The following is a 24,748-nucleotide window of genomic DNA, read 5'->3' on the forward strand; positions in this document are numbered from 1 at the left end:
GTCTTGTTTACAGCCCTGCAAGAGACTGAGGTTAAAAAAAAGCTCACACGAAGAGATGCACACTATCACAAATGCCAACAGCCATCAAATTGTCCAGTTTATTGATGGGAATTCAAAACTGATACAAAACATGCCCTCTTTCGCATGTCGTATTTTATTTTACCCTTAAAATGTTTCCGACAGCGTCGGGTCGATTCAGAGTTACGAACGTACCTCGGCTTTCAGCATGTACCTCTTATAAAGGTGTTACACAAAAGCCACCAACTTACGTAACACGTGGTCCCAAAACTGCTTTCAGACATTTTATCAAAAGACCCAGATCGGTTGCTGATCTGACGGAATAAAGGCTTAAAAATGTTTTAAGCCACTAATAAGTATCCTACGGCAGAGTCAAGAAAGTTTATGATTTCTGTTATAATCTTGGGCATAAAAAGGCAACAGTCCTAGAAAAAGCAGCCCTCCAGAATACACGGAACGTGGCGATGGGTACGATGCCGATTTGTAACGATCCAGTTAAGTGAAAGAGATTTTTAAAAGCTATGAATATGATGTGAGCAGGATCACAGCAAAATATTTAATGAATAGCACAGAACCAACCAGGCTGGAGAGTCGAGTAGGTGCTGTTTCAATCAGCAGAGATTTGTTATGTCAAATATACCAAAACGTTCTCTAAAATAAATTCCTAAGGCAGCAAAATCGATGTAAAGGTTGCTCCTAGCTAACAGTACCTTTTCTTTAAACTGGACCCTAAACTGATCAGACAATACATAGCCCACGCTTTCGGACATTTATAATAAAAAAAGCTTTTATTTTCAATTGGAACAAAACGCACCATCCTGCACTTGAAGGCTGTCACGAGCCGTAAGCGTATTCCAAGGTGTATCAATGGCAACAGATTCGTTTTACCTCCACGGAGAAGTTACATAATGCACTCTTAATTGGTAAAGGAAAATTAAACTCAGCCTTCTCGAAGCTTCTGTACTGTGTTTCTTGGTTATTGTACAGTTCCACAGTCAGACCAAGAGTTGGCAGATATTGTAGTCGATCAATAGCATTGTTTAATCATCATCCTCCTCCTCTTCCTCTTCCTCCTCAAAACTGTCTTCGAAGCCCTCGCTGTCTTCCTGGTCCTCATCACCTTCTATTGCCGTATCCCACTGCGGGTGGTTTTCTGGCACTGGTTTTGCTTCATGAACTTCCAGCTGTAATTGGATAAAGAAAGAAAAGGGGGGCAGGGGGGAAAAGGGTTACAGACAATACACACCAGTTTGGGAAAACAAACAAAAAAAATCCCACCCAAAACCAATGACGCACATGAAACTGACGGTTTAAAAAAGATGAAACAATAAAACACACACACCACCCCCCAAAACAAACAAATAAACAAACAAAGAAAACCAAACCAAACAAACCCGGCAACTGCTTCCAGAAATGACATGCCAGATTTTTCTCTTTAACTGGATGTGTCTAGGACTAAGGGCAGGGAAATGGCATGGCAGACCTCGAGGTATAAAGCCCAAGCCAACCATACTGCAGAAACTGAGTAAATATGAGAAAACAGAGGCACTGGAAAGCATCACAAACCTTTAGTCCCATTTAACCCATCATAAAACTGCCAGTACTGGCAGCAGGCAGAACCCTGATGTCCTAAGTCTCTCCTTGGCACTGTTTTGAATTTAGGACCGCTTGAATTCTTAAAGTTAAGAGGCCTTGTGGGGCTTGAAGTAGCTTTCAATACCACCCAAACATGGAACACAGTGAAACATCACCTTCAAGGGTTTAATCTGGTCCAATCCCATGTATGAATCCGATCTTAAATAGACTGTGTACTGATAGTTTCCAGGCTTGCCTGGTGCTGGGAACTTCAGCTCTACCTATAAAACAGAATTCACACCGTGAGTTCTTACTGCTTTCAAGTGACACATTAGAACAAGTACCTGAGTACTCTAACGAGCCATAAAAATACTACTATTAGGGTTTTTTTTTTTCTTTAACAAATCTTGGTTTCTTACAAGTGACAGTTCCGGGAAAATCCCTACGTGACAAGATACCCGCAGAAGAGGTAGGATACTCAAACACAATGCCTTCCACGAAAGACTAATAACCAAGTCACATCTTTTTCTGAGTTGGACCAAGTAACTCTACATTAAAGACACAATTTCACCCTGAGGTACACTTCCTAAATCTCAAAAATCCGAACACGTTAAAATATTTAGTCTGCTGAAAGTATTAGCTTAACTCTACTGTTATTTGAAATTGAACATAAAAATGTAGTTTCAAAGAACAGAATACACCCAATCTCCATTTTTGAGGAAAGCAAAGAACACAGCCAAAGGTTAGTCTCAGAAAGGTTCACGCGAGCCGAGGCTAATTAATTTGTCACAGCCTCTGCTTTACAGAAGAAGAACACTTAGCATTTCTCACACATCTGAATAGCTTTAAGAACGATCACTGTGTACGAATACTGGTTTTCATCGGCCTTTGATATCGGGGGGAAAAAAACCCACCCATGTTCTGCAAAGAAACTTGAAAGTCATCTTAAATTATTTTTTTCCTTTCTCCATTATCAATTTTCACAGTTTAAAGGCTCTTCTCTACTTTTATCAAGAGAGTAAAATTCCTTTTCCATCTTCAGAGGTAACTATGAGAAGAATTAAAATCTAAGTGTATCTGCATACCACAAGACACTTCAGTACAGCTTTGTAACGCCCCAAAAGAAAATTCCTCAAGTACTTTACCTCTTCTTTGTCTTTTAGTGTACAAACGTGATATGGCATACATATTAGCATCTGCTCCTTCCGATCTGCAATATACAGCCACCACCATTCTTGCTTTTCCTTTCATAAAAGAAACAAAACAACCCAAGAGAATTATTATAGTCATGTAAAACGATGCCCTTACACTTTATAACAGGTAATGATGATTAACTGGTCCTTACAACACAGCTAGAAAGGAGGTGGCTTGTGGGTTTTGTTAGTGTTCAACTCTAGGATACGTACGAATAAAACGGTATATACTGAAAGCAAACAGGTTCTCTCCAGTAACTGTTGGTCTCCGAAGGCTTCGTTCTATATATTCAGATGACGCTACTGTGCGAGACGTGGAATCGTCCTGAAGAATCGTGTGCACGGAGGACTAACGAGCAACTCCATGCAACACGTACTGCCAGCGGTCCTTCTACAGAAACCCAGCCTGGGGAATGGGTCAGCACATAAAGCAAGGCACGCCAAAAGGCAGGTGAAGTACTCTTCCCAGTAAACAGCCTTCTTCAGGAGATGTGGTTTGCCCTACTCATTCTCTCCCACTTCAAAAAAGAGGGAATCTGCTGAAAGCTGGAATAGCAAGACTTCACTCTGAGGAAGCGTGAGCCACAGGCAACAGTGGTATTTGTAAAGGATACCCAACAGCTGCCTGTCACATCAGCTTTCAGGGCAGCCACAGCTCTCTGAAGCCTTGCCACTGCAGGCACTGACGCAGAGTTCCTGAACTAAACTACTTGAGCGTGCAGCTCTTCATAAGAGACAGCAACACCGTACAAAAACAGTAGTTTATCCCCCAGTTGGACGCAGATTTTCAAGACTGTGGTGCAGTCCAGCAGCATAGACAGAACTGCTCTCCAACGGGGAAGGCTAGAGCTCTTCAGTATCAACTGCTCTTCAATTCCTTTGTGGTTAAACCCTCTGGCACACATTTCAGGCAAAATCTACCTTGTTTTAATAGAAGATGAAACATTTCTACTGCAAAAAGGTTACGTTTACTACTGCAAAGCAGGCTTCCATTTCTTCACCTCCTTTCAAATGTGAGCTGGGAAGGGGGACGAAGGACATCTTCATGCTTACGAAGACGTATTTTGGTAGGTAGGTAACAGTCACAACAGCACAATCTTACCCTTAGAGAAAACCCCACACCTTTTAGGTAATGTGGCTCCCCGAGTCCAGAGGAGGCCACAAAGATGCTCAGAGGGCTGGAGCACCTCTGCTATGGGGACAGGCTGAGAGAGGTGGGCTTGTTCAGCCTGGAGAAGAGAAGGCTCCGGGGAGCCCTTATTGCACCTTCCAGTACCTGAAGGGGCTACAAGGAAGCTGGGGGGGACTTTTTACAAGGGCCTGTAGTGACAGGACAAGGGGTAACCGGTTTAAATTGAAAGTGGGGAGGTTTAGATTAGATATCAGGAAGAAATTCTTCATGGAGAGGGTGGTGAGGCACTGGAACAGGTTGCCCAGAGAAGCTGTGGATGCCCCATCCCTGGAAGTGTTCAAGGCCAGGCTGGATGAGGCTTTGAGCAACCTGGTCTAGTGGAAGGTGTCCCTGCCCATGGCAGGGGGGTTGGAACTAGATGGTCTTTAAGGTCCCTTCCAACCCAAACCGTTCTGTGATTCTGTAACCCAGGTGTTAGACTGCTGAACTCTGTTCCAAAGCAATTTTTACCCACCTCAATGGTCTGGTGCCCAATCACGTTTATAATGGATTGGGTCCCTAAAGTGTGCACCTTCAGACAGTTATAAGTCAAGCTCCAAGCCATAAGGTCCATTTTCACACATTTATACCACCAAACATCAGGTGGTTGCTTCAGTACCACATGAAAATGGTTGGGTTTCAGTTTGTTTTCAGTCTAACAGCATTAGGAGGACTGAAGGAGACTGGACTAACACCACCACTGAGCCCCTTCCAAATTCCAGAGGTGGGAAGCAAATGCTGTTAATATGTACAATTTGAAGTTTTATCTCTACTGAAAGAGTCAGAAGTTCAATAGCTTTGGTGTGGGTTGGTTTGTTGTGGTGTTTTTTTTTTTTTTTTTAAACACTTTAGAAGCCAATGTTTGGTGAGCTGAAATTTAAAAAATGCAGGTTGAAAAAAATTACAAAAGCTAAAATAACTCATTTTCTCTTTTGAATTGACTAATTGTTACACTAGTAATAATTAACAACCTCCCACTGAAAAAATTCAACTTGCAAACTACAGATTTACAACAGCAAGACGCTCACACCAGCAACAGAAACAGCCTGATTAGTGCTGCTCAGCCTCAGAGCAGAGGGCTGTAAAATTAACTCAACATGTTAATGCCCCTTTTACAGTGTATAAAAACAAAAGCGATTGCATCACAGTAAAGCAACAACATTCCTTCACGGGTTTAGTACAACGGGCACTGAGAATGGGACAAAAAAAACCCCTATTCATATACTATTTAAGACCAGAATTTGTAGTATTGTAAGAAGTCCTTTTTACAACTATTCTAAGGGATTTTCTTTATGAAAAACTGTCCCATGTGATTATGAGGCATAAGTTATTTTATCAGTAAGTTCCAACAAGAAATATATTGTCAATCTGCTTGACAGCTGTAGCAAAGAAGAATTTCATGCAGTTCAAGTGTTTATTTCCTAGCCAAGGGGTCTCTCGGAATAGAAGGATAAACAGTATAAATCACACAGATGAACAAGAACTACAGAAACAAGATCCATCACAGAAACAGCTACTTGCCTTACAGGTCAGGGCCTAAAAGGTCTCTGACCACAGGAAAAAGGATATGCATGTGTATCAACAGGTTATTTTTGATGATACTAAAACACTGTGTAGATTAACGTACATTGTGTATGTTTTCACCACTCTCAATGGCAAGGAGTAATTATTTTTTTTTTTTTAGAACAAAGATCAAACTGTCAACTGGATTTTCACAAAAACTGGTAGAAACAACAGCCACGGGGCGGGGGCAAGAAATACCAGAACAAATAGCATTCATGGATCTAATGCTCAAAGGAATCCACAGAGTAAACTCCTCAGAAGTAAAGCTCCTGAACCCAAAGTGCCACTGCTTTTTTACAGAAAGGACAACTGTGCAGGAGTGTCATTTTCCTCTCTCTTATGGGATGGAATTTAAAGTTTATGCCTGTGAGAACCTGGCAAGCTAACAGGCAAGTGGGCAAAATGCCCTTTAACAGATGGGTGCAGGGTTTGGCACGCCAGGGAACCATTATGTTCATGAAATTGGAACACCAGGGCCAGTTTCTACCTAAAAATGTCAAAACTACAATCTGTGCAGTTTCTGGATCCATGGATGCAGGAGCAGAAGATAATTATTTAGGAATCTGCATAGATTCAAGTTGCATCTCTGGCAGAGTAATCAAGTGCCCCAAAACTTAAATGAAACAGCGTTAGGGCTACCTCCTGAGAATAAGTATGTTGGGCTCAGCTACACTCACACACCCACAAATTCCGGAAGTAGAGAGCTTCATACAACTACAGTACTTCAACCTTAACCGGTCACGACCACAATACACATAATACTCTAAATCACAGATGAAAAAACACCTAGAAAATACTATGGGTTTTGTTCTTTGGACGTTGCACATCAACTCTACCTGAATAAACTCCAGCTGCAGGTACAGTCCTATGTACAGCTGCATTCAACTCACAGGAAATCAGTGAGGAGAGGTTGGAAAATTTACAACTGCAGTACCGTGAGATAATGTGTGTGTATCTTTCAACTCCAGTTCAGCCCTAGATTATTTTTTCTAGCGTAGTACCGTATTTAGGTTTTACCATAAAACTCACCAGCAGTTTGGTTGCACACAGCTGAAGCTTAAACAGCTTTGTACAAAGCAAGTATAAGCTCAGTCTCTGAAGGAGCCCTCAGTGCAGTAAGAGAAATACAAATAGTTAGCACTCCTGTTGCACTGGGCACAGGACATACTTGCTGTCTGAGCTTAGACTGGTGACCAAACCAGCTGCCTTTGCAGCAGGGAGGTATTAAGGCTCTGCCGCCTGTCTGACATGATCTAAGGCAGCCAGAAGAGCAGAATGCCAGTGCACCTTTTCTTGTTATGCCGGTGTACTGCTGGAAGCTAGGTAAGAGATGGGAGGGTACCCCATCTCAGCCCATTTCCTGGGCTGTATCAGAAGTGTGGCCAGCAGGTCAAGGGAGGGGATTCTGCCCCAGTGCTCTGCCCTCCTGAAACACCACCTGGAGTGCTGCGTCCAGCTGTGGAGCCCTCAACATCAGAAGGATATAGACCGGTTGGAGCGAGTCCAGAGGAGGCCACGAAGATGCTCAGAGGGCTGGAGCACCTCTGCTATGGGGACAGGCTGAGAGAGTTGGGCTTGTTCAGCCTGGAGAAGAGAAGGCTCCGGGGAGACCTTATAGCACCTTCCAGTACCTGAAGGGGCTACAAGGAAGCGGGGGGGGACTTTTTACAAGGGCCTGTAGTGACAGGACAAGGGGGAACGGGGTTAAATTGAAAGTGGGGAGGTTTAGAGTGGATATCAGGAAGAAGTTCTTTCCGGAGAGGGTGGGGAGGCACTGGAACAGGTTGCCCAGGGAAGCTGTGGATGGCCCATCCCTGGAAGTGTTCAAGGCCAGGCTGGATGAGGCTTTGAGCAACCTGGTCTAGTGGAAGGTGTCCCTGCCCCTGGCAGGGGGGTTGGAACTGGATGGTCTTTAAGATCCCATCCAACCCAAACCATTCTGTGATTCTATGATTCTATCCAGGAAAACACAGTGTTACAATCAGCCGTTACAAAACCAGATGTTGTGCGGCCACAGAACTCTCAGCTAAGGCCCTCAGGACAATAATTACTTTGATTTAGTTGTGTATCTTGTCTGGCTCCTTAGCAACAGGTCTTGCTTCCCACACTTTGCTTTCTAATGGTGGCAGAACCAGGTAAAACCAGCAGGAACAGTATGATCACGAGCACGGGGACACCACAGTGTTTGGCATGGACAGCAATCTGTACAGGGCATAGACATTAACAGCCTTGGAGCAAATGTACACCGTGTCTTCCTTTTTTCTCATGTTTTCCTGTTCTTCCCCATCTCAGGTGTCTCCTTTAAATCACAAACAGAAGCTTAAGCTTTATCCTCCCTCCCTGTTATTGGAGATGGCACAACAAGAGACCCTAAAGATCTCTAGGAAAATCTAGAAAAGGAAGATCTAGGAAGATCTAAGAAGAGATCCTAAATTAGTTCCCTTGTCAGACAGCAGGGAAGGAAAGGAAACCCTCTGAACAACTGACCTGGAAAGAAAGTGGGGTCAAATACTCCTTCCTCCTGGTTCCCATCTGGTTGCCTCCCAAAGCCCTAACACATCTGCTTAAAACAGAAAGCCCACGCTTTGAAAAGCCACATATTTTTCAAGGTTTCATTGCTGTGATGGGTTGTCAGACACCTATTGAGTGGGGAGCTGCCTAGGTAAATAACAGCTGATATATCAGAACACACTTTCAACACCAAAGGCTGCTGTAAAGCTTATCTACTATGCTGAATGTCCACTCAAACACATCCCTTTCTCTGACACCCATCCACACCTGATCTTCTGTTTTTGAGCCCTACAGGAACGATTGTCCCACAACTGGTTTCTGCCACCTCCAGACTACACTGTGGTAGAAACAGGCAGCTTTGCCAACCCTCTCCATCTTCCACAGCTGCACGCTGTGTTGCCACCATGCTGTTGTGTTGAGGCTTCAAGCCAAACAATCTGCTGATCCAAAGGACCCCCAAACTCTCTTGTCATTACTGTTAACAGAGGGGTCAAGACCTCCCCCACTCACAGCCACTTTCAGCTGGATAAAGAACAAGTAATACTCTACCCTTAACTCTGCATTAGAGCCACTACTGTGCTTTCATGTGCCACAGCAAAGAGAGACCAAAAGGAATATAAACTAGATCCCTATATATCTGAAAGGTCCCTAGGTTGGAGAGATACGGATTTGAGGGGTGGACAAGGAATTAGCTGGACAGTCACGCTCAGAGTTGCTGTCAATGGCTCACTCAATTTGTATTACGTTATTTCTCATGTTTCACAACTGGAACGTTTTCTATTACTGACCTCAGGAAAAAACAGACTGTAAACAGGATGCGTTATCTTTGACTTCGTTTCAAGAAGGGCTCGTTCCTTTCTCTGTATACTCTGCTGTAATTCTTGCCACTCCTGTAAAAGAGAAGTTTAAAGAGTTACAGTACACTAGTTACCTTTTGCTTTTTAAAAAAAAAGACATTTTAGCCCACAGAAGCGATATATATGACAAGTTCTGGTGCTACACCACACATTAGGGGGGGCCTACATGGAAGCGGGGGGGGACTTTTTACAAGGGCCTGTAATGACAGGACAAGGGGTAACGGGTTTAAATTGAAAGTGGGGAGGTTTAGATTGGATATCAGGAAGAAGTTCTTTTCTGGAGAGGGTGGTGAGGCACTGGAACAGGTTGCCCAGGGAAGCTCGATGTGAAGAACAAAGTTCAAAGGAGAGATTATCTCCAAAAACCTGCAGCAGCTAGTAGTCAAATTAAGCTGAAAGAAACGCTATAATCTTTCCTTGAAGTTAAAAATTACATGAGAAAAATAGCTTAAGTTTTCCGTCTATGCTGCAAAGATCCTTCGCTGCTCTCTCAGAAACAGACTTGCAATAACAAAGCTCTTTGCTGGAATGAGATCTGAAAACCTCTGGAGAACTGCTATTACTCCTTCATCCTAGTGTTGCCTAGCCTGAGGGGATGCTGGAGGATTAAAATGCATTTTCTCTCAACCCCACAGGCAACATTACCCTTCAAGAATAAGTAAGGCTTACAGCTTCATCATCTTTGTTTTGCTTCTCATCTTGTTCTCTGTCAGAGTCTCTGTCACTTCCATCATCTTTTTCACTTTGAGAGTCCCTGTTTGTTTCTTCTTCTTCAGATTCACTTCCTTTGTCAGAGATCTCCTCCTCCTCTTCCTTCGCAACTACTTCCTAAAGGGAAAGAAAAAAAAAAAAAAGGAAAACCAAAACCCTCTTAGTTTGTCTGCATTATTGTAGCTTGCAGCATCCACAGCACCTGTCTTAAGGTCATGGCTCTTATTTCCCATTTTGATCTACACTCCTCATGTCACAGAGTATTGTCTGCAGTGAAGATTAATCCTTTTCACCTCATGTGCTATGAGGAGGCTGGGAAGCAGTTTTGTTTCTCCAAATGGCACCCACAACACGAGTAGGAGAAAACAGTATTTTGTTCTGGGGTTGCATTCCAAAACAGTCGTAAGGAAGTTAGAGAGAACGTAAGAAAGCGCCCACAACATAGCCCATGAGGTGGAGAAAACACCAGGCAGTGGGAGCATAAAGGTACTAAAGTCACTTAATTTACCAGAAGAAAGTCTCATTTCAGTTTGGGGGTTTTCCCTTTAAAGAAAAAGGTACAGAACAATTCACCTCCCAGAAGACAGTATAACAACAACTAAGAAGAAGGGACTATGAAGCCAGACTTCTAAAGTAGTGGGGCACAACTTTCATCAGGCCACTGGAAATGTTACTGTGGTGTTTGTCTGATTATTTTACCAGTATTTTTTAAATGTGAAGAAAAATAAAAAGCTATTTTATGAGATATGCTTGCCAAAAGCACAGTATTAGATGTAGCAGATAGATACAAAAGCCCCATCAGATCCGGAGTGATAAGCTGAACAAAACACTAAAATATCAATGAATCTATGAAATATCAATGAGCTACCCCATTAGCTTGTTTTTGCTTCTGCTGTTTCGGCGGCTGCAATGAAGGTGGCACAGGTTTCTTTTTTAGTGGCTTCTTTTTCTTTGACTTTGAAGCTTTCTTGGTTCCTTTATTCTTTTGCTGCCATCCTTTGCTCTTAACTTTGTTGACATCTCCTTGCTGTAGGAAAGTAGTATTTAAAATATTTATTCTGTTCATTAAATTTCAGGCACTGACTGTACTTCATGCATTTTAAACTGAGAACTGAAGTTCGAAAGCATAGCTGAAAAGACACATCAGTAGGCATTTCTGGGTTAAAAAAAAAAAAGCTTGAGAAGCACATAATTAGCAACTCAGGATCTGCAAAAAAAAAAATCTCTTTAAGCTAGCAAGTGAACATTCATTCTTCACTTACCCCATCTTCTGTTGGTTGCTCTTCTGCTGCACATATAGACTGTTCCTTTTCAAAAACTTCCTGGTTAGAGAAAGGTGTGAAAACTATTAATGCCCCTCTGTACCAAAAGAGCAAATTATTTTCTATTTTAACCTAAATCACCTTAATCAGGTCTGAAGGTTTTATTCTATCGAAATTCTTATAAGTGACAAACACAACAGAGGATTAACACATCCAAATTAAACACTATTTTGAACATTTGATCCAGGATTTTTCCATCGCCAGCATTATAAAGAAATTTAATAAAATATGTCCTCTTGTTCCAAAGAATCTACTTGTATAAAACACAGAAACAGCGTGTCACAAAAGCAAGCAGTAGTAAAATGCAAATTCTGCTCCACTTGGCAGAGCAATAAAAACTTCAACAGCTGCACTGCTACTCAGGACAACAACTCACACCAGAAATATGAAACGTTAAGAGGAAACACAATGTTAGTATTATGCAGCTTAGAACATCTCTACGTAAATGGAATTTTTTCATGCATTTCTTTCTTCAAAATATACTGTATGCGATTAAAAAAACCACCTCAGGCATCAGAAACTGTCTTGTATAAGGACAACAAATATGAGATACCACCACCGACAAAAGCATCATATAAAAGGCTAGCTCTAATTTTTAGGTCATGTACCTCGATGTCAGACTGCCAAGTGGAGTTCACATTGAAAACATCTTAAGTCAGTTTCCTATACGCTGTCAGACCTTTAATTAATTTCTAAGTACAGCTCAATATGCTCACAATTTTCAGTTTCCTTCATCTTTAAGATCCAGCATAGCGATAAAGTGCTTTTACTTTCTACCGACTACACCCTCAGTTACCACTGAGATGATGCATTCTGAAATTCCACAGCATGAACACGTGGTACTGATCTATACAGGCTGCTTCCTGCTACAGTCTGATCCTCAGCTGCAACTCATGCCTGCATGCCTCACCTTAGAGGCGTAGCTCGGACTTTGTATATTTAAGACAATGATCGAACAGTACAAATGCAAAAATTGAGACCGTAGGCTTGGTTAGGAAAAAGTTTGTGCAGTTTCTGTGCATTAAGGGGTTTTGTTCAAAGAAAGTCATTACAGTGTTTTAAGCTACAAAATAAGCACAAGTCGGAAGTTTAACTACTAGGGTGCAGTATTCTTCCGGTCATGCCACATCGCTACCCACTCAGCAGTTCACTTCCTTTACGCGGCACTACTGTGCCTCCTTCATATTAAGTGATGTATATTCTGCCTTCCGCTGGGGTTCTTTCACAAAGTGTCTCAAACACTCACGAGATTCGTAACATTATCAATCCACATCAAGTGAAATCAAACACTGGCCCAAGGATTTGAGTGAATGCTTTACTCCAATTCAAGAACTAAGTTTCTGAATGTCTCTTTTCCTGTTATTTACAAACCTGAAGGCAGTATCACTTGCCATATTCTTTTGCTGTTCCCTAGACAACTGCAACGGGTCAGACTGAACTTTGGTTTGATTCCAGGAAAAAACTTTCTCAGTCAGAAACAAAAACATCAGGGAGGATTAAGAGCACCAGTTCTCAGTTTCAAATCTTAATTTTACAGTTATATTTACAAGCCACTATGTTAGCTTGCAAAGAAGAAACGCCTGTTTATTAGCATTTTCTTGCAGTTACCCTGAAAGAAGTAGTATTCTTAATACTTACTGCCATGGTCTGTCTTGTTAGTGTGACCAAAACAGTGACGAGAGAACCTACTGTAATATTGTTGCTGTCTTCGTCATCCAAAACTAGTGTAAAAAGAAAAGCAATGCATCTATTAAATTTCTTCATAGTCTTTTTTTTTTTCCATTAAACATTGTTTCTGCTATATCTAAATATAAGCATACAAATTCCAACATTTTTACTTTCAAGGCATTATTAAATAAGTCTCTTACAACTTCAAATATACCATCAGGATGAGGCTGGCAATTCAGCAAGCTATAAAACAGCAACATTGAGTTTGAAATTTTAATTGCATGAAAGTTAGGAAATTCAAAGTTATAGCTACTGTGGGAACCATAACTCTGTAACACTGGGCATTATATATTAAAGCATAAAACTTCAGGAACATGAAATACCACACATGACCAAAGGGATCCAGTTATATTTGTTCTGGGAATCGTAACTTTGATTTTCCTGACTTTCATATGATTAACAACTCTATTTCAATGCCACATTAACAATCATGCATTTAATTCTTTTCTTTTTTTTTTTAAGAGGAAGGCAAAGGAAAATAAAAGAACAGCAGTGATTATTTTAACTAAAACATCAAACATAAAACCCACAGGAAAGCCATTGAGGAGTGTATCTCTCCAATCTGTGAAATGGAGAATGTCCCAGGTTGGGGAGGAAGGTGGTTACGTCCCAGTGTAGAAAATCTATTTATTTTTTCTCCCCCTACCCCTGAGAAAGTAGTTTTACTATTCACTAGTTTTACATATGTATTTTATGTAATGGTAATACTGAGCTAAACAGAAAAGCACATGCATTGTTTAATCCTCCATACAATTCTGACTACAGTTGTGACACAGATGGAAACTACAGGCAGAAAAGGGTCGCTTGCCAAAATATGGGAAGGTACTCCAAGACTGAATTTTAAGAAGATTAACAGGACAGGACTGTGTACAATCCCATGCTACAGAAGATAATTTATTTTGTTTGTTTTTAAAAAAACACACATAAACAACATTCAGAAATACCAAGATTAACAGACATTTGCTTCCCTAACAGATACTCCCATTAACAGTTACTTCTCACAAAGGTCTATACATAAGCCAAATCAAGTTAGGCTACCCAAACAGAATAGATCACATTCTGAATTTGATCATTGCAACCACAGTTAAGAATACAAACCAGAACCACCTTTCAACTATCTCACATTTACTAGCACCGATCTTCTACAAAGGAAAGGGAAACCAATTCACTTCCCCTTGAAAGGCCGTTGAACAGGAACTGCTTAACAACGTACCTCATCTTCAGAGAGGAAAAGCATTATCCATTCATTGAAACAGTGCACACCCAAGGCAGCTAAGCTTAGCATGGGCAAACTCTACCAGATATAAAAACCATAGAAGGATTATCACAAAGGAACCCATGAATATTTAGTCATCAGGGTCTCCAACTCAAAAATCTCACAAAGGACTGTCCATGCTGTAATAAGCTGAAAATAAATTCAGGAATGAGCAAAACTTTAAAGATAGCTAATAAAAGTGGTATTTCAACCAGAATTCCACATGGCTCATGAAAAATTAAATCAACAGATGAAATATAAGCTCCTGTAGGAGAAACTACTGCTGGCTTGGGAATCTGTGAAAAGTTTCAATGTACTTTATCTCTTCAGACGATAAATCTCACGTACAAGAGGCCGCCACTCAAACAAGTATGTCATTTCCAGGCCACATAAATAACAGTGAGTTGTGTTTCAGCATCCTCCAAAAGCTTACTGCCAAGAGACTATCAAAGTGTCAGAAGAGCGACATACACAGAAGAAAAAGGACCTCCCACTCACCCTGTGGTTTTATATCCATAGTGACATACGGAAAGCTGCCAAGGACAGCCATAACTTCATCATATTTCTTGTCTTCTAGGAAGTGCAGTAAATTGCGACGATCAGAACCTTTCAAACTCACCAAATCCTGAATACTTTTGATTTTATACTGAATTAAAAAATAAAGAAGAAAGGAAGTCACATGGTGGCAGAGAGCACAGAACACAAACAAACTCCAGATAATGCATCGCTTGTGTCCCCACTTTACTCATACATACACATCATTTGATTTGTTCTTATAAAAACACGTACTTTATGAAACCAGCAAGCATGTGTTTTGCGAAACAATAAAACAAAGGTGTTGCATTCAACACTATTAAATATCACTGTTTTGAGCACTGGTGTGTTCCTCAGTATGGATGTCACCCCTCAGAAACTGGATACATTTCTTATAAAACTATTATTTCAGCCAGCTTTTTCAGAAAGCTGAGCCAACAAGTCTTACTAATCGGGTTCTTTATTTAGAGTACTTCAGGGGTTTGAGATTTATATTAGCAGGAACAACTAAATAAAAGTTACAGGGGTTTTTTTCATATGGAACTGAAAAGGAATATTTTTAGATTCGTTTGAAGATTTGCACAGCAGAGCTAAAAGGATAAAAGACCCACACATTTGCCTAAACACTTGGTTACCTCACCATAAGTGTATGTGTTTTATTAAAAACAACTTCATGCATCCAGGTAGACTGAGCATATCTCCAGTCTAGGGGACTGTATATTTTAAAGATCCCAATGCACAGGAACCTGCACAAATAAGCCTAATAAACCAGTCTCTTCCCTGATCAGGGGAAGGATAGGTGGGATTAGAAGACATTCTTGATTTCCGTACGTAGTTACACCGCATATATCAAAAAAATACATCTAAAATTGCATACTCTCCTGGATGCTCCCTGTAGTTTAGGGCTGGAATAAGAAATCTGATGATAACTATAGGAGAATTATTCTTTTTCACTTCCTCCAAAGGAAAAGACTACTTGACTATTTGAAGAACAAGCATCTGCAAAGGTTATTAAAAAACACAGTACTTAAGAATTCTTATCTTCACACTAACACAGAAGCATTTAAATACCACCTAAGGCTGCAGTTAAAGCTAAACAAAACTTGTATTAGATAAAAAGAATATTTTTAAGATTGATCAAAATAACTATTGTAATAAGACTATAAAAAAAAGTCAACAGCTTCTAGTAGAAGGTAACTGCTTGTTTCTAGCCAGGCATTCCTAGAAGATATAGTACAGTCAAACAAGCAGGTTTGAATAGTCAGTGAAACAGTGAAGAAACGTATGCAGGGATTCAGACAAGACCAATCGTTTTTATACTTAATTTCTACAAATACCAACACTTATCCACCCACAACTACATAGCAAGGGCTTTATAAAGCATCTTCTTTCATACCTAAAGGATCACAAAACCTTAAGTACTTCCCACAGCAGCTGATAATGTTTTTTTCCTTTTATGTACTCCCCTCTACTACCCTTCAAATAGATTTTCTATCAAACTAGATTAAGAATGATGTAAAGACAAACAATGTCTCATTCTGGAAAAATATTAAATAGGAGATAGTACTCTCTAGTAAGAAAGAAACTGTTTCTTCTGTGTGTGAGGTCAATGTAGACCGATCCTGTACACTTATCAGAGCTCTGATATTAATTACCACCTCCTAACTGAGGTGGACTTCAAAGAAAACAAAAAGCACACAGATCATCTTGGAAGTGTTCTACTGAATTCCTAAAAATAAATGTGTTTTTATTCTCTTCTTAAATTCATGACCTTGTTTCTGATAGGCAAATATGTAAGAGTAGTACCAAAATGTTTTAAGAAGTTACCAAGTATCATTTGTAGTTTTATACCTTTTTGTGATTGGAGACACGCCTGAGATTATCCTCTTCAATGTGAGGCAGTTGCAGAAGGGGAGACTTGAACTGCTGAAGTCCCTGGACAGTCATCTGTGACAGCTTCATGCAATTTTCCAAAGATCCCAAAGATGGAGCACGGAACTCCCTTTCTTGGGGAGAATGAAACAAGACAACATTATTTTTCAGTTCTTACAACTTTACAGTGTATAGCTGCACTAGAGACTACAGAAAACCTTGTTTTCTGTCAACCAAGCAAGAGTCTTAAACTGTTCAGCATAATTAACCAGGCAGTCTTTTTACTCACTGCAGTCACACAGCTCAACAGATATTTTCTTCCCTCTATTTAGCCTATCACAGCTGAACATTAAGAAGGGAAAATCTTCCATCTAACATTGACTCATGGAACAACAGCACTACACAGCCATGCAATTATTACAGAAAAAAACTCCACCGCTTAAAGAGCAGCATCAAAACCTACTTGTTTCAAATCTGTGTATTTTACGTGTGTGTATAATGTGTTCAGCTCTGCTTTGTAAGCGTACTATTAAATATAGTTTATCATTAAACATTAATCTTTCACACCACAATACATTATTTATAAGATTTTCATCTTAAGATATGAAGATAAATGTAACAGCCTATTACACGCAAGAGAAAACTATGTATAACTGAAGCTAAGCAGAGTGCATTATGTAGAAGGCAGTAAGAATAGCTGTAAAAAGACAGGAGGCATGGCTCTTGTAAGTACTCTTAAAGGTTAAAAGGGGTGTCTGAGCAAAAATCTGTGACTTTTCCTTTAGAAATTACCAATAATTCTTTTCATATTTTACAATACAAAAACGTATAATTATTAAGATTATGTAGAGTGTATGACAGACAAGGAGAAAGACTTAAGCAGAAGTGAGCAAAAGGAAAAAAAACAAATATCATTGAATACTTTTCATCATGTCTGCAAAGAAACGAAAAAGCAGAGCAGACGGATTTCCACATACTGCTCTTTCACTTTGTTGGACAACCATCCATTCATAAATAAGAACTTCTCAAACCCTGTTTAGAAAACACATTTCAGAATTCAGCTGAAGAGCTGCTACAAGTCCAGAATTGGCATTGTCACTCTATATATACTTCACCATGAAACAGAAAAATAAGTCAGATCCTCTTCAGAGAGCCAAGAGGAATTTAAGCTATTTCAATATTTTTATGAACTCGTGTGTGGCATATGAAAGCACTGAAGGCAATTTTAAACATACCTTACAGAAAGCACCTGTAATTTATGATGCCTGTCATTTGATTTAGGAATATGTGTATGTGTTTTCCTATATTTTAAAACCTTTTCTGAGAAGCAATCAACCTTTGATTACCTTGACTGTTATAGTTATATTCTGCATATAAACAAGTAACACAAAGTACGAATATCTGTGTGTGTACATACACAAATATACTCATATAAATATACAAAGATGCATATTTGACATGGACTTATTTGGCTGGTCTATCTGGGACACCACAACAGGGGTGTAGAGGCATCTTTCAATAGACTGATTAGACAGATGATTAGAAGGAATATGCCCACCCTGCTAGGGCTGTGTGACCGAGCTTACCACACTACCAAGGCAATCAGAGATGTGAATAAAAGCAGGCTGACTTACACCTGGGTGAGAAGGCAAACAGGCTACAACCTGCACCTAACCAAAAGGCTACCAAAGCCAAATTTGATGGATGTTTTTTAAGTGCCAATGGCCAGGTATTTTGATTAAAAAAACCTTTCAATTAATTTTAAAACATTTTAGAGAAGAAATATGAAAATGTAACAAATCTGACCAAAAAAACCCAACTCTAAACTTGGTGTCTTCAGCATGTTTTCTTCTTTCACAGCACACTACCTTGCTGCAAATGTGTAAGAAGCTACTAGGTCATGTTAAAGGCACATGAAAGGTCACTGTCCCCTCTGCTCCACCTGCCCCTCGCCCTTCAAATGGCCTGTTTCTTCATCAGTTAAACCAACCTGTATCAGCTATTACATCAAATTACATGGCAGTACTCTTTTTTTTAAACCCAGTATATTCGTTAATACCATGAAGATTATACACAAAGCAAAAAGAAAAATAGCACATGAAGGAACTATCCAGCCAGACACACTGATAAGTAACAAAGACATAACTTTTCAAAAACAACAAAAAGGGAGTCAATGGAACGACTAATCTCCCAAATAAACAGCACAAAATTTACTTTCCAACCTACTTATCTTCCACCTCCCTCTGTACTTTTTTTTGGCAGCTGCTAAGGAAAGTCACAGAATTTATTTATTTATTTTAAGAACACCCCCACACTGCAAAACAAGTTACTAAAAGAATCCTAAATATTCTCTGACAAACTGGCTTTTGCAGGAAATTCACCCAGAGCTTTGAGACCACAGAGCACTAGTCAGAGCAGAAATTCTTCTCTTTCCTAAAGTATTGACTCATGCTCCATATGACAGTAGGAAAAATATTTTAACAAAGCTGGAGAATATTCATTTTGTTTCCCGAAAAACAACACAGGACTATGGTCGCCAGGAGCGGATTTGAGGACAGCGTAGCTTTTAACACCACCCAACTGCCCTCGCCACAAAACGAATGGCGTTACTGTGCGTATTTTGCTCATCAAAGTGCGCAAGAGAGGATCACCTGTAATCTAAGGTCATAAAGCCATCCGAAAGCACGACATCAGTCAATCTCAAAGTTAAATGCAGATCACAGATGCTTGTGAAGGAGTGCTTATACCCCCAGGTCAAACCACAGCCTCTGCATCACGCTGCAGCTCCTGAAATGCACTTCAGACAGCCCAACTGATGCTTAACCTTTCTGCAGACAGCTACTAGAGCCCATCCCATGCTTCTAGCAGCACACACCTCGCTTGGCAGGGCAGCGATCTACTTAAGGATAATCTTAAAGGAGCCATCAGGGTAATCTAGACCTGCTGACTATCAACTGCCAGTTAATCCTCACAAAACAATGGCTGCAAGCAAGGGATACAGAGCAAAGTGTATTTCCAGGGAGGTAAAAAGAAGTCTCACAAACTACGCAGAGATGAGCACAAGACATTGTATCTTAAGGTAGCTCAGATTGCCATGTTTTCCACCAGGCTGGAAAAAGCTCAGCGGTAGCTAAAAACTGACTGCACGGAAACAAAAATAGTATCACTTTTGGTTTTATGAAAGCACACTAAAACTGTTCCTTGCAAATACCAAATGCAAATAAAAACAAACCCAAACTCCTCTGCAAAGAATGACAGCTCTGATAAAAATCAAAGAAGTAACCATGATTAAATGCTTTTTATGCCAAACCTAAACTCATTCTTTCATGACAGATTGTTTCTAACAGTGTTTGATAAGAAAGGTGGGGGTCCATGACTTTTATGGGGACGCACAAGCAGCAGAAAGTGGTACCTCTGGCTACCCAGGGAGGTAGGATGCTTGTCCCTGTGAAGGGCTCAGACAGCAGAACTTCACAAAGCTCACTCTGATGTGCTGTTCTGAGGGTTTCTCAGTCTTTCTTTGTCTCTCCTTCAAGGACAGGTGGTACTGGACCAATAGTTGAATGCTATATGGACATTTTTTCAACTAACTAGGAAAACTAAGTGCCAAGATTCTGAAGATTCATTCAAGGTGCTTTGCTTCAAAAGATTTGATTTCAAAGTATGCATGAATAGTTACAGATATTTTTAAAAATATAAATAATATAACAATAACAACAACAGTAATAACGATACAGGATATTTGAAAGACTTACATGAATGCAGTGTAAAATTCAGGTTTCACAAAATAAGATTTGTCCCCAGAATAATTCTTTACATAATATTAACACATGCCATCATGTGTTCCATATTTTACAGACCAGGACAGTCGAACATCTACCATGCGGTAACTGTATGCACCATGTCAAGGCTGATTTAAGTGAAAATTGGAACTGAACCCCCAAAACATCTGTAATTAAGTTTTAAGCTACTTATAATTACGTTAAGATGACAAACAAGCTTAAACAAAATGGTCTCCAAAATTTCAGTATTTTTGAGGGGGCAAAATTCTCTCTACATGTATGGTCATCAAAAATAGTGTCAACATTTCAAGTTTGCTAAGTAATAAGTAGCAAAATTTGTGATTTTCCTTGACATCAAAGGCCAAAACTCTGAAACAGTTCACCTTCAAAGTCCTCAAATTCATTATTGCTGGCCTGGTGGGCAACTGTTCGGTATCACCTTCCCTTAAATGCTTTGTGCTGAGAGCACTGGCGTGGAAGTGAGAGGAAATGTTTGCTACAAACTTCTGAATATTGGCATTTTAAAACTTTGGAAGCAGTTTTGAGAAAACCTGCTAAAATTCTCAACTATACCTGATACGCTTTTTTTCACTCAAATTATGGAATTAGCTTTTACCATACATAATGACCCCTATAAATTCTCCTCCACTTCCATGGACTCACTGAGGTTGGACAGGATCATGATAATCTCTAGAAACTGTTAGTAGAGGTTGTTTAGATTTGTTTTTTTTAAATAGCCATCCCTTCCATTTCACATGCAAATGGAAAATCAGTTTACACTACTGTCTTCCAAAATATTGTTTGATTTTTTTGATTTAAGCTGAAATCTAAATTTTCTGGGACGTCAAAAGATTATTAAATACACTGCATCTATAAATACTAATTTTACTGCCAAATTTAAAAGGTATCTCCATGTACACACAGAACTAGAAGAGAAGAGTACAGCTACTTGGAGATCATTCAAGTCGTAATGTCTATCAGTTATTTTGTTAAGTATTTTATTTCAGTTTTTACAGAAGTGCTATAGGTGTTTCTCATTTTCCAAAGACTTCCAGTTCTGTTGCATAAAAAAAGCTCCTGGCTGTTATCATTTTGGTTTCATTTTGCTAGTTGACTAATATATACATGGGCAATCTTAAAAAGACATCTTTCAGAGGTATGAAGTATTTTATGTTAAAAAAAAAAAAAACCCTTAGCCAGGTTAAAAAAAAAGACACATATACCTACACTTGACATACACAAGGGCTTATAAACAAGTAAAGATCTCTTCATTCAAGCCTCTTTATAATTAGCTGTAATATAATGTCTTGGTCTGGCTGAGCTAGCAAAACTTTAAGAAAACACCCCACCCCATGACCTACACTTCTAAAGCAGCTACTCAACTATTTAATAATTTAATAATTTATTAGTTTAATAAATTATGAAACCAAGTTTCACAGCATCTCTTTGCAACTTTGTTACAGGGCTAGTCTGGAGAACATTAACCAAAACATATCCACAGCTGAGCTCTTAGTACGATACAAATCAGTAATTATAATCTAAAGTTAGATGAAGATTACTTCTACAGTGAAAATTACCGCTACTGTTTACTTCCAGGTTTCAAGTTTTCTCCCCAGCAATCTCACAGACTAGTAAAGACAGGGTTTAAGAAAGAACTAACAATATACCTAAATACTTCTTTCTAAAATAGGACACGTAAGGTGGCACACAACATCCTTATCTGCCCACATCTCTGCTCTCATACTTTGTTTGGTTACAGAGCACAACTTCCAGCACCCTTTGCAATAGTGCTGGGAAAAATCTTCTCCAAAACCATTCTTGTTAGGAGGCAATCAATGCCTGTTAAAGGACTTCGGGTCTGGTAAAGATCAAATAAGTATTATTTGATAGCAAACCAAACTGTCACCAGTTTGGCATTAAAAAAATGCCTGGGCTATGTTTGCTGGAATAAAGGAGTGAGATCCGGCTCTTCACTGCCTTACGATGCAAGCAACTATCTTCAGCATTAATTGCCTTTTTACAGTAAAAATGAAAAAGTTTAAATATTACATTTCAATTACAGTGTTATTTCTATGCAAATTATGGCAAAGCACCTGCCCCTACAAGCTCAGATAAAAACTACAAAACAGGCTAGACAGCATGGGATCCTGAAATGGAGAAATATGAGCAACGTACAATGAAATTCCAACACAGAAACGATCCAAAAAACGAGTGACACTCATAACAGGAAAAAAAAAGCAAACTAAAAGAAGGATGAACAATGGAGCAGATCTTTAAGGTTTTCAACTGCATTTAAGGAGAAACCTGTAACTACAAAAATTACAAGCTAAGCATGAGTTCAGAGGGGCGCTTGGCAGCGGCAGCATTTCAATCCTCAAAATATCGAGCGCGCTCTCCTTACAGTAAAAAGCGCTAAAGTGCATTTAGGCATTTCCAAATATCACAGGTTAAGGCTCCCACAATAACTAAAGATTTTACGAAGTACCGCAATGAAGAATCATATTTACCAGTTTTAATTATACAGTTTCTTTCCTTACCTTCTCGGCTTCGAGCCATTATTATTAGTTGGCAGATCACATTAATCATTTCTTGAAGTAGTGCAGGACTCTTTTTCAGGATAAACTGCTGATCTGCAAGACATAACTGGCTGCAATTATGCTACACTTCTAATAGGAAAAAAAGGAGACAGTTTATATGAAGTGGACATTTAATGGTGCAGTCTTCACTTCTGTTCATTCTCGTATTATTGAAAATATTGCTTTATTCTCACTCACACACCCATCTGTAACATTCCCTAACAGGAAAGGGGAAGTACTAAGAGGGAACACAAATTTTGTATACCAGACAAGCAGTTTCCACACCAAATAAAAAAATACTTTGTATCCATCTAAAAAAGCAAGAGAATGGCACAAACAATTCGCCATTCTCATTAAAATAGCATGAATTCTCTAGGTAATCACAAAAATAATTTTTTTTAACCTAAGTGAAACACCAGTTTTAGGAAAAACGTTATTTATGAAGTACTAACTACTTCTGAATACAGGTCTGTGAAGTTGTAAGTATAAACTAAGCAGCAAGGAAGATGGGAGATTTTTAATGACTGTTTAAAACTGATCATTTTCCCTTTGAATGAAACTGGAAAAATTGAATCAGAGCATCTTCACTGGTTTGTTGTTTGGTTGGGGTTTTTTTTGATTTGCATCAAAACATAGAACATCTCAAGTTTGCTGGTCAGCCTAAAAAAACATGAGTTTCATGGTTAAATTTCAAGCACTGCATTTAAAAACATCTCAGTTTGTATATCAACAAGTACAAAACATTGCAAAACACAAACCTAAGCTTGTATGTAATTGATATCTAAAGTCTTGTCATCTTTGCTTCACACACTGGGCTAAAAAATGCCAAAAATAACTACGCACAGAAATGTTGGAGAGCAATATTATGTTTATCTTGGATTTCTTTACTCTGAAAAGCAAATATACTTCATATGTTTATTTTTTTATTCTATTAAAAGAGAAAAAAATTATCAGAGTCACGTTTGCAGCCAAAACGCAATAAAAAGTAGGATATCAGTATTACAGGGCTGTCAAGAGAATGAGTAAATGCTAAGTAAATGTTTTAAAGAGTCATTAAAGTTGAAAAACTGCATACACTGCATTGAGATTATTGAGCAGAAATCCATGCAACTCTTTAACAGACAAGAATTATGCATGCTGCAGCCTGCAACGTGTTGCTCTGTTTCTAACAACACCCAAATGGGGGAGAAGCCATTACCTTCTTCAAGGACCTCAGGAACTTTCATCCTGGCAAGATGAGTCAACAGCAGAACTCTGGCTTTCAGGCTGTAAGGGCATGTGAGTGGAGGCTCATTCTTCTTTAAATTTATGCCACCAATTTCTCTGATTAGCTAAAATAAATAGTTTAAGAGAAATATCTGTTTTGGTGCTAAAGAGAAATAAATACAGGAGGAGAACAGTTCACAAGGAAAAAAAAGTTACATTCACAAAAGCAAGCCTTTAAGTAACTTTTTATTCAAAGCCCTGCTCCAAAGAGTGAAAAAAAAGTCGTTTCAATGTGGGAGCAAGGGGAGAAGTTAAGATTTTGCACACGAAAAAAAACTTTGCTTAGAATAGCATTGAGTAAATTTGTACTGATATATAAATATGTTAAACATCTGGTTTTATTGCCAAGGTTTGAGATTCAACCATATTTCTAAGGTATTTATATTAAACCAAATATGAACTAGCAACAGCATCACCTTGAGACCTTTCATCCATGTAAGAGCCAGCCAACTTCCTCAGAAAGTCTCAGGTATCACAGGAATGGGGGTTATAAGACTGAACTCCCTGGTAGGCTGAAAATCAAGTATTTTAACTTATAAACAGCATCAACTTGAAAAAAGCATGGTGTTCTTTATTCAGGATGGCCCATCTTGATCTGACCAGACCAAGATGCACAGTCCAAACAGGTGCCTGAATTTGCTGAAGACCCTGGAGGGAGAGACTGTGAAAGCTGAGTAACAGAAACTCATAGTTTATAAGAATCAAACATGGCCCAGGAGCTTCACTTTTTAGGTCAAAAAGTCACCTGAGGAGGGATTAAGGTGCTCCAGCCACAAAGGGAAGTCTCCTCCACAGGCTGGAGAGGTGGGCCACT

General features: G+C 39.3%; 1 protein-coding gene across 1 annotated transcript; it reads right to left on the reverse strand.

Moving 5' to 3' along the window:
• Positions 1 to 80: 80 nt before the first annotated feature.
• SEC63 (SEC63 homolog (S. cerevisiae)) lies at positions 81 to 23,999 on the reverse strand (the record flags this gene model as incomplete). The annotated part of the gene is made up of 12 exons (XM_010157888.1): positions 81 to 1,202; positions 1,770 to 1,874; positions 2,739 to 2,837; positions 8,820 to 8,921; positions 9,558 to 9,716; positions 10,468 to 10,626; positions 10,862 to 10,921; positions 12,560 to 12,642; positions 14,403 to 14,550; positions 16,290 to 16,444; positions 22,630 to 22,722; positions 23,867 to 23,999. Coding segments are annotated over 12 exons (1,440 nt in total), but the record flags the coding sequence as incomplete, so codon positions are not given.
• Positions 24,000 to 24,748: the final 749 nt, after the last annotated feature.

Source organism: Eurypyga helias, unplaced genomic scaffold (assembly GCF_000690775.1).
Source record: "Eurypyga helias isolate BGI_N326 unplaced genomic scaffold, ASM69077v1 scaffold5468, whole genome shotgun sequence".
NCBI lineage: Eukaryota > Metazoa > Chordata > Aves > Eurypygiformes > Eurypygidae > Eurypyga > Eurypyga helias.